The sequence below is a fragment of the Stigmatopora nigra genome, chromosome 18 (assembly GCF_051989575.1).
Source record: "Stigmatopora nigra isolate UIUO_SnigA chromosome 18, RoL_Snig_1.1, whole genome shotgun sequence".
NCBI classification, from domain to species: domain Eukaryota; kingdom Metazoa; phylum Chordata; class Actinopteri; order Syngnathiformes; family Syngnathidae; genus Stigmatopora; species Stigmatopora nigra.
Window position 1 is genome coordinate 9851679 of NC_135525.1, and position 14249 is coordinate 9865927.

General features: G+C 42.7%; 1 protein-coding gene across 3 annotated transcripts in view; it reads right to left on the reverse strand.

Moving 5' to 3' along the window:
• raraa (retinoic acid receptor, alpha a) overlaps positions 1-14249 on the reverse strand; it is a 119742-nt gene that overhangs the window by 63802 nt on the left and 41691 nt on the right. For all 3 annotated transcript variants that reach the window (XM_077738773.1, XM_077738774.1, XM_077738775.1), the window contains one exon: positions 2047-2629. In XM_077738773.1, coding sequence (XP_077594899.1) covers positions 2047-2200 — 154 coding nt within the window. In that variant the 5' untranslated portion in view covers positions 2201-2629. The remainder of the gene's footprint in view (positions 1-2046; positions 2630-14249) is intronic.

Consider the following 14249-nt stretch of genomic DNA (forward strand, 5'->3'; position numbering starts at 1 on the left):
TGGCAGAGCAAAGATGAACATTCTCTGCGAGTTAATCATTTAAGTAGATTCAAGTAAGCACGCCAACCACCGGACTAAAATAAACTCCTTGGCGAAAGGTAGCAAGCCGATTTGAAAGCCAAAGCAAAACAAACCAAAATGTTGAGTTGAAGCGGCACAATCTGACAGAGAGCTCACGCAAACTCCATCCAGGCCACGTTCCCCCGCCCCTGATTCTGACACACTAAAAAAATGGTGTGGAAAGATGGCGGGGGAACGCGGTTACCCCACCGTGAGGGGGCAAGCGAGAGTTGAACTCTCACTCACGCGTGAGACGTCATTGGGGCGAAACGCCCCGAATTGTGTTTCAACTCAACACTAGCGTGTGTGAGAGAGAGGAAGCGGTGGTGTCCCCAGCTCTCGGGTGTTTACTGAAAGGAAATGTTTGTCCCGGGTAGGAGGGGAGGGAGGGAGGGAGGGGAAACTTGCCGCCGCCTCCTATCCTATCGCAAACACTGGGAAAGCCGCCCAGTGCGCTCACACCATCGCCACCAAACACTTACTAGCGTGTAAAAAGGCCAAACCTGAATGGGAAGCAACAGTCATTGTGAGAAGGAGGCGTAACATAAGGCTAACGGGGAAGTGGGAGGACGCCGTTAGCGGCATTCCACAAAAATGGGAAGTCGGAAATGTTCGACCCCTGAGGAGGAAAAAGTGCAATGGAATGCCACTCAAGTTGTCCTTGTTTAAAATGAGCTGTCACTAGAAATATTGAGCAATATTTGAATCATTTCTACATAGTAATCGATTCTCGACAACTTCATAAGCAATACATAGGTTGTTTATATCAATGGCAATGTTTAACAAAGCTTCACTCATCTTGCAAGGTTTCCCTTCCTCAAGTTCTGAAAATACTTCTTTATATTTTCCCAGCTAGCCAAAAAGTATAATCATACCTCTACTTACAAATGCCTCTAGATACAAAGGTTTCAGGTTACTAGTTTCTATATGCAAATGAGGGACTAGAGATACGAAAAAGATCCATGTAACCAAATCCCACAAGATGTAAATATCACTTCATTTTCATCTTTGCGGGTGATCTGAAGTCAATCCGTGTTGACTTGACATTTTGTACTAGTTGCTAGCCAATCAAAGGCCAAGTTACTCATCAGACATTACGATGTATTTGCAAGCTAAATTCATATTCATTTTTCTAGTATAAAATAGTACATAGGTTTTTATGTAAAGTATGTAGTTGACTACGCAAGTACACGCACTTACCTTGATCTGCACCTATCAAAACATTTAAAATATATACAGTACATACATTTGTGTATGAACAGGTTAAGTCTAAAGACTAGCGCAATCTTCCCCTAAGAAATCTTGTATTGTACTAAACTAGATTATCTTAAATATAAAAAAAATTACATAGCTAAAAACCTAAACATCTGCACTTAGTAACGCTAAGCATCATTTCTTCTTAACAAAAACAAACTTTCTCACCTACTTAAAAACATTTCACGACAGTTCTCCAGCTTTTGATTGATTGCAAAAAACAAACGAGTTGTATGAGGGAGTTTTATTCCGGTAACGCTTGCCAATTTTTGTGGCAACGAGCCAGCCGTGCTCGTCTGAGGGCTGTCCTGCCTATTTTTTTTTATTTCTAAGTATGTGTGTGTGTGGGCTCATAAATTAAGGACAGCGCTGGAGGCCCTGTGACAGTGCGGGTGTATATTTGTGGCTGTTTACCAACACGTCTGTCATGCGGGACCGCAGAAAAGAGTCCTGTTGACTGGGAAGCAAAGCTTTACAGCATTGTTCCACGTCTTCTCTGCGCAGCAGAAATCATATGGTGCGCAGTAAATAAAATCCAAACATTTTTTTTACCCTTTTCCCCATAATGGTACCGTTTAAGCGGCAGCCAGTGGCAGTAGCTCTGTCCACTCTCATGTTTTACAGTATGTTTTACATGAAAAATGAGAGGGAATATTGGTTTACAGTAAGCTAGCTCGAGTACGAGATCGCAAAGGGTGAAACGGGAGAAAGTGAAAGTAGAGTTTGACTTACTGGCTGGCGAAGGCGTGCTGTAGCCGCTGAGGGGAAGTCCTGCCAGGGCTGGAGGTGATAGGCTACCCAGCATATGTGGGAAGAAGTAGGAGTAGGTGGGCATGGGGAAGCCGTTCAAATGCGGGCCCGGCATCGGGTTGCCCTTTCCAGCCATGACGTGTGTGGCACTTGCCTAAGAAAAAAACCCCTTGCGATTTGTAACGGGGCCAAAACAGAGTCAGTGTCCTTTACTGGGTGGATTTAATCCCCCATGGGAACGCCGGATTAGCGCGTAATCCCAGGCGGTGTCCAGCGAAGGTCGCAAACTCTTCGCTGGGTTGTCACCAAGGTTGAGATCCAGTTGAGGGATCGGTTATTTGGGGGAAACAATGGTGTGGTGACAAAAGGGGAGGCTCTGGGGTCTTTTGAGCCTAATGTGCCCCGCGTTATATTGTAAAACGGGCTTTTTCCTTTATCTTGGTCACGTTGAGAGTTTAAGTTCAAACGTGGTGGTGATGTTGGCGGTTGTACACTTCCACTATGGGGTGATTGGGTCACATGACGCCACCATGTTTTCCCGGAATGGGCCCCTTTCTCTCAGACTCTGTGGAAATAGAACAAAAAAATTGGACAAATTAGAGATGGGACAGTATTTTTTTTCAATTGCCTTCAATAAATGGACATTCTTGGGATAAAGTGTAATTGATTAAAATGTCACATAAGCAAAACAATAACAAATTTAGATGTGGCAGTGGTTGTCATACCCAAAAATCTGTACTGATTCCCCCGTGTTATTGGTTAATAAGTGTATTTAGTTAAATGGTAAAGGTACCTATAGCAAGATAACATATATCGCAAGAAGGCAGTTGATTTATTAAAGCCAATCAGGGAGCAGAGATTCAGACATGACCAGGAAGCAACAATCTTCTTGAAAATTGTGTTTTTTTGCAGTTTTTCAAGGAAAATTGTTTTTTTTTGTCCAGTTTTCAAGTATTTTCTGAAATACGCCATTAAAAAAAGTGCAAAGAACCATCTGAAACTTACTGAAACCCAACAAAAACACTTCCCTTTTTCTTATTGGCTTTAAAACAATTGCCCAATTGAAATAATGAACTGCGTTAATTCCTACTCCAGTCAACAAAGTCTGCGGATTTAACCAGCCTTGAAAGAAATACGATCCACGATCACTGAATACCGTTGCAACGAGAGTTCAAGAGACTTTTTTTTCCCCCTTCCGGACTGAGCATTTGAGCTAAACAGCACTTTTGTTTTGACGCTAATTAATGGTAATGTCTAGACTGAAACCTTACAAAAACAACCCATCTGCCTTAATTACCTAATGGGGTGTTAAAAGTGAGAGGAGAGCGTTGGGCGCCTGATGCTTCTTCACAGCTTTAGCGCGCCGCTCATTAACGGTGACAGGCTGCAAAATAGCGCGGGAGACGAGCGGAAAAACACACAAACGCCGACACAAAAGAAAAACTTGGCTAATTACGCTAGTTGCGAAAGCCGGAGGTGATACCCAAGGTGCCACTCTGGGACCACCAGAGATTTGCAAAGCCGAGTTAACTTCCAAAACAAAGACAAGAGAACGCCAGAGAACATAATTGCTATCAAGAGCTGACGCTGACACCCCGATAAAAACAAGATTAAGAGAACAGCGTGACTTGGAAACAGCTTGTCACAACACAAGCGCCATATATTCTTTGCCGTAATGAGCCATTTATGAGTTGGTGAGAGGCAAACCCTGGAATAAAAAGACAACGGAATGCGGAACTCCGGCATGAATAACGAGGGAACATCGGGAATTAACTTTTCTAAAAGGAAGAAGGGTCAAGGAAGACATGTTCCCACTTGTTAGGGTGCTAGAGAACTTTAACCAAACGTGGGAAGGATGTCAAGAATATAATAAGGACTAAGAATCAAATAACAAAATCAAACTTGACAGGTAAACGTTCTGGAAACGATGAACATGGTGTGAAGGAAACAAGTCAGACGATCAACACACGGGATTAAGTAGACAGACAAAGGCTGATTACAGAGTACACAGGCCTAACTACAAGCAAACTACCTCAAAAACACAACTATACATAACGTTTTACCACAAAAAAATGTGTACTCATGGAGTAATCTTTAGAATTTTTAGACTTTTTTTGTTTCACATGATGATTATTTTACAAAAATACTAATTTCTCTTAATAATGTCCCATTGGAATTCAAAATGCCAACTAATACACTTACCAAAATACTCATTCCCCTCGCATTATTAAGCAAAAAACCTGCAAACCAAGACATATTGCGTATAAATTTAAGCACACGCAATGCAATCTACGCCAAGAGCCTTCTCAAAAAATGAGCCGAGTTAAGAAACACATCTCCTAGCAAAGTGCCCTTGAGGTATGGCATCGCAAGCGTCAATATTTGGAAAAAAAAACCACTGCGGCATTTCATGCTGGTGGGATCATGTAAAATGCATTAGAATTGTCAGCGAGCCCCGCATGTGATGTAATGCCATCTATATTTCGGCGTAAGAGCCAGAGGCTGTATAGATGCTGACTTCTTTCACTAAGGAGCAAACCTCTTGCTGGGTCAATAGGAGAACTCACTAGTAGCAAATGGGATACTTTCTTGTCCATTATCATTATAGCGTCTTCTTGTGTGGCCACCATTAGCGGTTATAGTGGATATAGTGCGTGGCACATCACTTATCTTTCCAAAGGTAAACCCACAAGTCTGTCGCGGTAAATAAAGCGACTAGTATGTCAATTTTAACAGGCAGGGGAAAGGAAGGTGGGTGGCTACTGTGACGATGAAATTTTGCAAATATGGGGTGAATAAAGTTATCTAATCTAATCTAAAGAATGTTACATTTGATATAGGGAAAGGAAATATTTTTGGGCATTGAAAAAGTATATATAATTAGCAAAAGGAATCAAAAGAATAAGAGTAATACAAGAGGAGGTATAAACTAGGTTTTTAGTGGCCTATTGTAAATAATGTTAATATGGCCAGGACAAGAAGCATAAATTCAGCCTAACTTCTCTCGTACTTTTCAGATTTTACACTAGATGGAGGTGGTCACTTAAAGATTAAAGGTTAAAGCCAGAGATTTTGAAATAAATGTAAGAGACGAATTTTAGCCATTTGTTTTATGCAAAAATATAAAACATAGTCTGACACTATATGTTTGTTTTGATAATTTTGCTAGCCTGGACATTTATGTTGCTGCAAAGTTTAGTGTAAATATATAAAGATTTTTTTACAATAATCTTATACTTGATACTCCATTTTTAAAAGAAATCACAGATAACAAGCACAGCCTGAAAATTACCTGTAAAAAACGCCCTGCATTCATCCACAAAAAACATGATTACACACAAGTGCAAAGCCGCTATTGCATCTCTGTATCTATTGTGCTAAAACCTTACCTCACCCGCTTCAAAATAATAGCACTAACGCACCAGGTCAAAGAAACAAAAGGGAGCCGAATAACTCCGGGTGTCAAGGGGCGACAATCACAGTCAAGATGCCCTTCAAATCCACACCGACTTCACAAAATGACATTTTCCCGGTGCTAAACAGACTCCCTTAACCAACTCCTTTGTGACCATTTTCCTCTTAAAGCAAGAATATACGTCTGTATTAATTAATATAGGATTGATGTGACCGATGTTGATGTGGTTCCCCCGAGGGCCGGATTTATACGTTTAATGTAGTACTTTAGAAAAAATCCCTACGAGGCAGCTTCTATTTTTAAAAGCCATATCTTTTCAGTATCCTACAGATGCTATATACATTTCAACATATGTATGAACCATAAGTGCACAACTGTATGAAGGCTAGCTCCGAGGGGTGTTGGGGGGGTAGGCTAAGTGATCACTAGCAGTAGGGGGAAAATAAACAAACAATCTAGGTCACTTGGTCTTAACTGTGGCGTTGGCATGTAACAGCCAGGGAGGGGGAAGGTTCAGAGGTCGCGTGGCACGAGGAGCGTAATTGCTTGTGACAGCAAACTTTGAATTAATCATCGGCCCGAGCAGAAAATGGCAGAGCGAGCGAGGTCGGGTGGACGGAGGGGCGGACCGTGGGGCGACGGGAGCCGCGGGGGACGGCCCATGTGGCGCATGACATACAGTATGGAAGCTGGTGCGGACGGAAATAGACATGGCGGCTTGGCAACACGTGGCGAGATGGTAACGCCGAGCGAGTTCGGCAAAGGTTACGCAAAGTAACATTAATAGTCAGTAATATCTTCTTAATAAATAGCATTTCCCAGTGCCTTAAAAACATAAATTTCGAAAATTCTTTTCAAAAAGTGAACACTTTGACCAATGGACAATATTCTTGGACCCACAAAAATGACACCAGGCCCCCAAAACACAAAATACTCATTGTTATTCATTGACAAAAACACTAACAGATTAGTGCTTAATTCAATTGGATTTTGGTGCAAATTTGTTTAAATGAAATTGTAATATTAGACAGTTTCCTCAATGACAAAACGTATTGACGTGTATCAAACTCAATGTAAGCTATTTCTGTTAACTCTACAGCAATGAATAACACATTTATACATACAATATATCTCAGTGTTTCCCTTTGAAACCAACCGAGCGCGTCACGTTCCCGAAGGATTTGCACTCATACGGAAATAAAAGCTATTATTTTAAACACACTGCAATGAATCTACGCATACAGAATTTACGAGCACAATCCAAATCCTCACCTTAACTGACAAAAACATTTGACTGACGACAGGTGGACTGGGTTAGTTGGAACAGGTGGTGATGACGTACATGGCTGTTTTTTGGACAACAGCCCGGTTCGTGAAAACATGAATGAAATGTGAAACACAGTCCTTAACTTTTCCTCGACATCTGGCCATACTCTCGCGAGGATACTTTTGCGAAATGCAGCCCTGGATGACTTTGGATTTCACTTTGAAGGGTTAAAAAGTCCGTTTGTGCTTCCAATGTCAATGTTCTTTCTAATTTTCCATGTAAAAAAAATGCTGTAAAACACAAAAAACATAAGAGTGGGCAGAGCTACTACCACTGGCTGTTGCGTAAACGGCGCCATCATGGGGTAGGGGGTAAAAAATAAACATAAAAATATACAAAAATAAAAAAATTTAAAGTTAGGATTTTATTTACTGCACGCCATATGATTGCTACTGCGCAGACAAGACGAGAGTAGTACAATTAATTGAAAGAAAATATTAGTGGCAGCTTAGAGGGAACATTGTTTGCATCTATACAGTAGCAACAAGTTGTCCAAGCTAGCTAGCATGGTTGCGTGCCTCCCCAAACGTCCTGAATCACCTTCGCGTGCCGCCCAATCTGCCCTGGAGGGAGACATCAAACTGTACTTTTGGTGCTCCGATTTGCATAAAAAGTAGAGCGGCGCAGCGGCACACTGCGACCACTCGCGTGCACTGTATCCCGGCTAATGTTATGTGAATTATTCAGGCCAGTGTGGCCACGCTAAGCTGGCTAAAAGTAGTAGACTGTGCTTTATTGACTTCCTTTATACAGGCTGATGATAGAAATGAAGCGAGGATGGGTTTGACATCAAGATATGAGGAACGGTAGAATATGTAAGAATCCGTTTCCAGGGTGGCGTGTTATTTAATAACTGGTAGTATTAGTTTTGTCCCTGGCGGAGCTCCCACTTAAGCAGTCCGACACTTTATGGGTGAGAGAGCAGCAAGTGGGAGGGAGGGAGGGAGGGAGGGAGGCAAAAGTGTGCTAAGTGCACACCCAGGCCGGGGAAAAGCGTCTTTAGTAGCTAGTCCAAGCCCCCCTGTGGGTTGATTCTACTTGTCAGCCAGGCAAAGGCAGGCCCGCTGACATTTGTGGCTCACCTCGCAAAAGGTCAGACGCTAATTATCTCAAAGGCCGGCAAGTGGCGGACCTGTAAAGACTAAAAAAGTAAAACCTGCAGAGATCCTGTACACTTGCATGCTTCCTTTCACATAAAAATGATTACGGCTGTGTGATTGCCCGTATATAACTTGACCATCTGGCTACATATTGGGTTTCTCAGAACTTATTTATTTTAGTTTAGGTTTGCGTTTTTGCTGTGAAATTTGCTAGCCAAGCGAGATGACCCTGAACTACTGAAAGGTTGTTGGAATTCGAAAGATGATTTTCCACGCAATCTATGACTCATTTTCTAGTCTTGGACTGGTTACAACTAATCTTCTACTGCAGAAGTAATCAAAAATAATGTCTTTAAGCTCCATATCTACTAAAATTGTGCAATAAAAATACATTTCCCAAAGATTTGCCCAAAAATTCCAACAATTTCCACCAAAACGCAAACCACTACTGAATACTCGTTGACTTTACCATGTAACAAATCGCAATACAAAACTACAAGTGTGTCAGAGTAGGAAACAAGTCCCGTAGAACATGATTCCGGGTGAAGATCTGACTCAGGTCACCTGACTAATTCCCACGGGACTACCCTTATTCTTGTCCAACTCACACAAAAGAAGTTTCAGTCCAAAATGGAAGAGAGAGAAGACAACATAGGGCAATTGCTTTTCAGGCTGGCCACTGTAACCCTTTAGCTTCGTCAATATTTGCAAGAGGTTATGGTTCCAGAACGCTCCCACATGCATATAAACACACGGGTTCTGCAAGGTACACATGCACACGCAAGAAGTATCAGTCGTACTCGAAAGGAGGTCGGAGATACAAAAGGGCTATAGATCAGTGATACGGACTGAGGAGGAGGGCCTGAGGCAAGCTCCTTGTGTCTTGCCCTTTTATTTTTTTCTTCTCCTTTCCCCTTTCTGGACATTTTTCCAGCTCTGTAAAAACAAGAAGGGCTGGGCTCGATTGTTTACACAGCTGGCTCCAACGAAGCGGCTTGCTTAATATGAAATATGAAGAGAAGAGCGAGGTGAGAGGGGAAAGAACTCCAAGGAAAATGGCAACCAGAGCCAGGATGGAAGGGCGGGACTTTTTTTCGGGAGGAGGGAATCAAATGTTTGAGAGTGGTCAGCGAGATTAGTGACATTAGAGGGCAGTATGAAGACGTTTTAAGTTTGGGAAAGACAAGAAAAAAATGGAGTTAGAAGATTTGATGCTGAAATATTTGAAAAGAAACTATTTTTAGACAATAAAATGTTTTTGTTGTTGTTGGTTTGTGGTCTAGAACTGGAGTGGAGAGAGTTCACAATTCTGTATGGGGAAAAATAAACTTTAGTTGGAATATTGTTAGCATAATGCCAATTATACAAGGACAGAAATAGATTTAAGACTCATGAACTCATGCTACAATGTAATAAACTGCATGTAAAGTGCAGGTATGACTTAAGTAGTAAAATGTAGGGATTGATGAGTGACATATCAGTCAATAAAAGGCTAGGTCTAGGGTCTAAGTCTAGGTCTTCAATGTCTTGGGTCCGTCTTGCTACTGCAAACAAGAAATGTCCTGAATAGAGGATGAAATAAAGTTCTTGTGTTGGCTGACATTAGGATCTTCCTACAAACTGTTAGTCAGTCTTTTAGAATCCTCCTTTTGAAACTGTTCACTTCCAAAATAGATCTCAGGTTTCTCTCGGACCACTGCGAGTCGTTCTATTAGTCTTTGGTGGAGGTAAGAAGAGAGGAGGGAGGGAGGGAAGGGGGAGAAGAGAGCAGGGCAGTGCAAACAAGCGTTGAGGTTTTCCTGGTGGTGAGTCACGCAGGCCTCTTGCGGCCTGGGGTCCGTGTTATTTTTTCACTGCAGTGACACACCACTTTCATTGGCTTGCTCCCGCCTCGACTGGCTCAGCACGCTTGGAACAATCTGCTCTCGCTTCAGCGCCTTCTTAACCAGAACAAGAGCAAGGTAAATCACTTAGAAGGGTAAAGGACGGAGGACAAGGGTTGGATTGAACCATTCTTGAATGGACGGCATTCTATGTGTGGTCAGACCTTGTTTTGGTTGAATTATTGGATTTGATTGACTTGCCATTTATGGCAATTGAATTATATTTTAGTTATTTGCTTGACCTTTCTCAATAAAAAACATTTGGGTTTTAGATTGAGACAAAGTGCAGGGCAAAGGAAGATGGATCCAGTATGTTGTGACCTTCTGTCTTGGAGGTTTTACATGAAAATGTAACACAGAAAATGGCGACTAGGTTAAATATGTTTCTAGATATAATAGCAATTAAATCTGGAGTGAACTATAGTATATTCACATTAAATCAGAGGCAAATTTTGCCCCCTAAGAAGACCCACCCTAGACAACTGTTAATATTATAAAAGAACTTCAACCTTGACTTTGTCTGTAAATAGTAATTTACTATACAGTATGACTGCCATTCAAAACTCAAGGCAGAAACTTTTAAAAACATTTCCGTATTGAATTTAGACCTGACTAGCCCAAGTTCCCCAATTTTGCATGAAATAGCGTAAAGGCATCGGAAGTCATTTGTGAACGCGAGGAAGCGTTATTCATCACAAGGTCAAACATGCTCTTTAGAAACAGCCAACCACACTCAACCAGAGCACATGTACTGCAATTGCGTCTCATGTGACTTTTAGCGAGGTGACTAAAACTCGGCCAACCTTGTTCCAGTTAGTCGGAGAGGCCCAACACAAATGAAGACCACATTTCTGCAAAGGACCTCCAAGACCCCTGCACCCCCATTCCACATACACACACAGAAAATACATATACATATAACGGAAACACTGGAGTTACCATATTCCATGCCTCAACATAAGCAGACTTTCAAGCCCGTTATTTGCGTGACTTTGTAGTCTCACGGGGACCAACGCGAGACAGATTGCTCAAGAGGATGTTTCGGTTTTCCTTTTGGCAAATACCGCGTTCGCACAATCGGCATACATCCGCGTCGGTGCACAAGTCTGCCCCCTTTGAATACCTACTATATCCAGGATGTCAAACTAACAATGTTTTGCGAAAGACTGGAGCACATATTTCAACACAGAAGATCCGATGACACGAGAGTGAATGACGCACTTAAAGGCAGGGCCCCCTTCCTGTTTATGCCGCCGCTCGCTCACTTGAGGATCAAAAAAGATGTGTGGCGGTGCCCTCTTAAAGGCACGGGGTCTACAGTCCCTATCAGAAACAATACAAGGCGAATATACAATGTGATGAAACAGTAAGATTAAGAAAAAAATGATGCTTGTTGAGGTTTCTTCTGCCCGGCAACACGTTCACACGTATAAAAAACGAGTGTAAAAGTGACAATGTGTTGCTATCGAGCTTTAGGGTGTGAAGAAAAAGCAGCACGCCAAATGTCACGGTGCATCCAAGGGGGGCTTGTTAGCTTCCAGAAGGCCATGTTCATTCACCTGCAAAATCCATCTCAATGTCCGTATTTGCGTTCGATAACCCACAGACTTTTTCCTCCAACCGCAAAACAAACTCCCAACATTAGTCTCCATTGTTTGTAAGAAAAATGCTATCAATCCAGCCAAGATTCAATCAACAACAGCTTAGATCTCTAAAAAAGAAAACCGCAAGTGTGTTCTCCCCAGGCGGATATCTAGAAAGAAATACGCGATGCTGTTTGTCAAATTTTGTGGGATGACCTCCCCCTTGAAAAGCCACAGTGGGACACTCATCCTACCCACAGTTAATCCCCCTCTAATTGAAAGCTATCAAGGAAGACCTATCAAGCACATTTCTCCTTGTTCTCACTCACCTACTCGCACATAGCCATAAAACTCCCATTTAAAAATGCACGGACGCCATAAGCCGCCAAGCCTTTCTATTAGCGCTGTTATAGCGTAGCTCACGATGGCCAATGACGACATCACCAGGGGAATCCAACTTTCGTTAATGGAAAGGAGGGAAGCCAAGGTAGATGAAGGATGGGCAGTTTTCTCTCCTTGGCATCCCATTGCAATTAGATGACTAGATGTGGAAAATAGGAGAAGTTATTGAAAAAAAACAGTATGAATTAAGCCTGACGTTGTACTGGTTACAATGACAATAAAGCTAAGCTAATTTGCGTATTTATTTGTGCGTTTCCGATGCTTTACACACCTGAGCTTCTTCAGACGAATTGATCCAAGTGTTCCTTCCTCTCTAAGACCCCCCCGACTCCCCTCTCCCAACGTCCTTAGGCGCCGGCCAGATGACTATTGATCGGCTAATTGATTGATTGGCATCTGGCTGACAATGAGTCAACAACATCATCAGTCTTCCATGGACTGGGGGGCGTTCTCGACTCGGTACACCCGGGCGACCAGGAATTTAAACGACAACATCCTGAAGACAAACGTCTGCGAAAAAATGTGTTTCCCCCCTCGGGATGACGTTCGATAACTCTTCTCAGGCAAAGTTGTGGAAATGGGGGATCTAGTGGGGAAAAACTGGACTTTACCTCAACTTCAAATGGCGGTGTTTACCCATAAATCCGTCATAATCCCATTTATCAAACCCTCTGGTCTAGGCGTCCTTGAAAATGACGCTAAGCGTCAACCTGCACGTGATAAGAGCATCTGCTTAATGTCTTTGAATTAAAATGTAAATGAGATTTGAATGGTTTTCGCGAGACTCCAACACGCCAGCCTGCACCCCCCCCCCCCTCGTACTTCACCTCTCCTCATCCCCGCCCCCCTTTGTGACGAGAAGTCAAACACGGACTATGAAAATTAATGAGGGAGCCTCTAAAGCAGGGGTGACACTCGCCAACAGCCATAATGGACCGTAGAGACAATATCGGACGCGTTTCAATTAACGGACAACGGGATTACATGTTATAACGCCACGTGGACCAAAGACACTTGATAGGATGCGGGAGATCACGGGGTGGACGGCGTCTTAAAGGGGTGAGTGACACCTGGGACGGGAGCCGTTACAGCTTAATGCACCCCTGCCGTCAAAATGAATCGGCTGTGGCCACGGGGGCGGGGCCCCAGTCCGAAGGCCGCTAACAGCCGCCGCTGTCAGGCTCGCATTAACCTTGAGAACAGCCAGGGGACCGTGTTAGCCCCGCTGACCTTTCTGCTTAACATACACACACACCCACATAGCCCCGTTGTCTCCACATGTGTGAGTGAAGGCTGTGTGCCTTTGTGTATATTGGCCAATCCCCTCTCCCGGTGTCTTATGGCCACCATCAGTGGGATTAAATCAGTCCATCAAAGGCTGCCACGAGACTAGATTGTCTGTCTGGCCTAAAGTGAATTCACCCAAGTCTTCGACTTCCGAACCCTTGAGGTTAAGGTCTATGTAGACTAGTAATAGTACTCCCAAAGCTAATTTTGTGTACACAGGTGCACCCAGTGGCCAGCAGATGTGGACATGGGCTACATTTGACAAACAAGATGGATGGTTTGTCTAAAGTTGATGAAAGGTAAACATGGCTGGATGTCTTCCACCTGAACTGAAGATGACTTGGAATTAAATGGAGCTGCAACAATATTTTGTTTTTTACTTGCTTCTATGCAAAGGGAAGAGAGCAAATATTTTGGAAACGCAGTAGTCGTTGGGTTCTTGTTTTGCGTTTTGCTCGGGTGGACATCAAGGCTTGCTCTGGTCAAGCTTGACGAGGCAAGAGAATAAACACGAGAAATGGACGACTTGATGGCTATGGAAGGGAGAAAAGAACAGTAGCAGTCCTTAAAGTCGCCATTTTTAGTTTTGAACCATGTTAAAGAATGTTCAAAAACAAGGGAAAGTTGTTCAGGGAAGTTTTCCTAATTTCCTACACAACATTTATTAGCCAAAGTCCAAAAATCGTTCAAATTGTAAATTTTCTTTTAGTTTCTAGTCCAAGGAGCAGAAATCTTTGACTATCGACTCTTGTTAAAAGGTTTGTCAAGAGTAGAAGTTCCTTATCAATGGTTTCTCTTAAGTAGAGAGGCAAGATCAGGACATCCAATGCACTATTGTTAAAAGAAATGGACAAAACCTGGTAATAACAACGTTTGTCCATGTTTTCTCTTCCTCTAATGACGGGGTTTTCGGTCAGACTTCGACCGGAGTACAGGAGAAATCTAAGATTAGCTTCACTGTGGGGTAGAAACCATCATTTACTGTTTGTATGATGGCGCTTTGACGTCACAGAGGGTGTGCAAAGGAGCTAGCGTAATAATAGCCTTGTGAAGAAAAAGTACATTTGATCTGACGACTCACCCAAAAAAAGGCCTACCGATTTCAGACATGTTGCTGAAATAACAAATGATGGTTCATTTAAGTGCAGACTTTTTCAGATGACTAGAGATTTGGTTAATGAGAGGAAC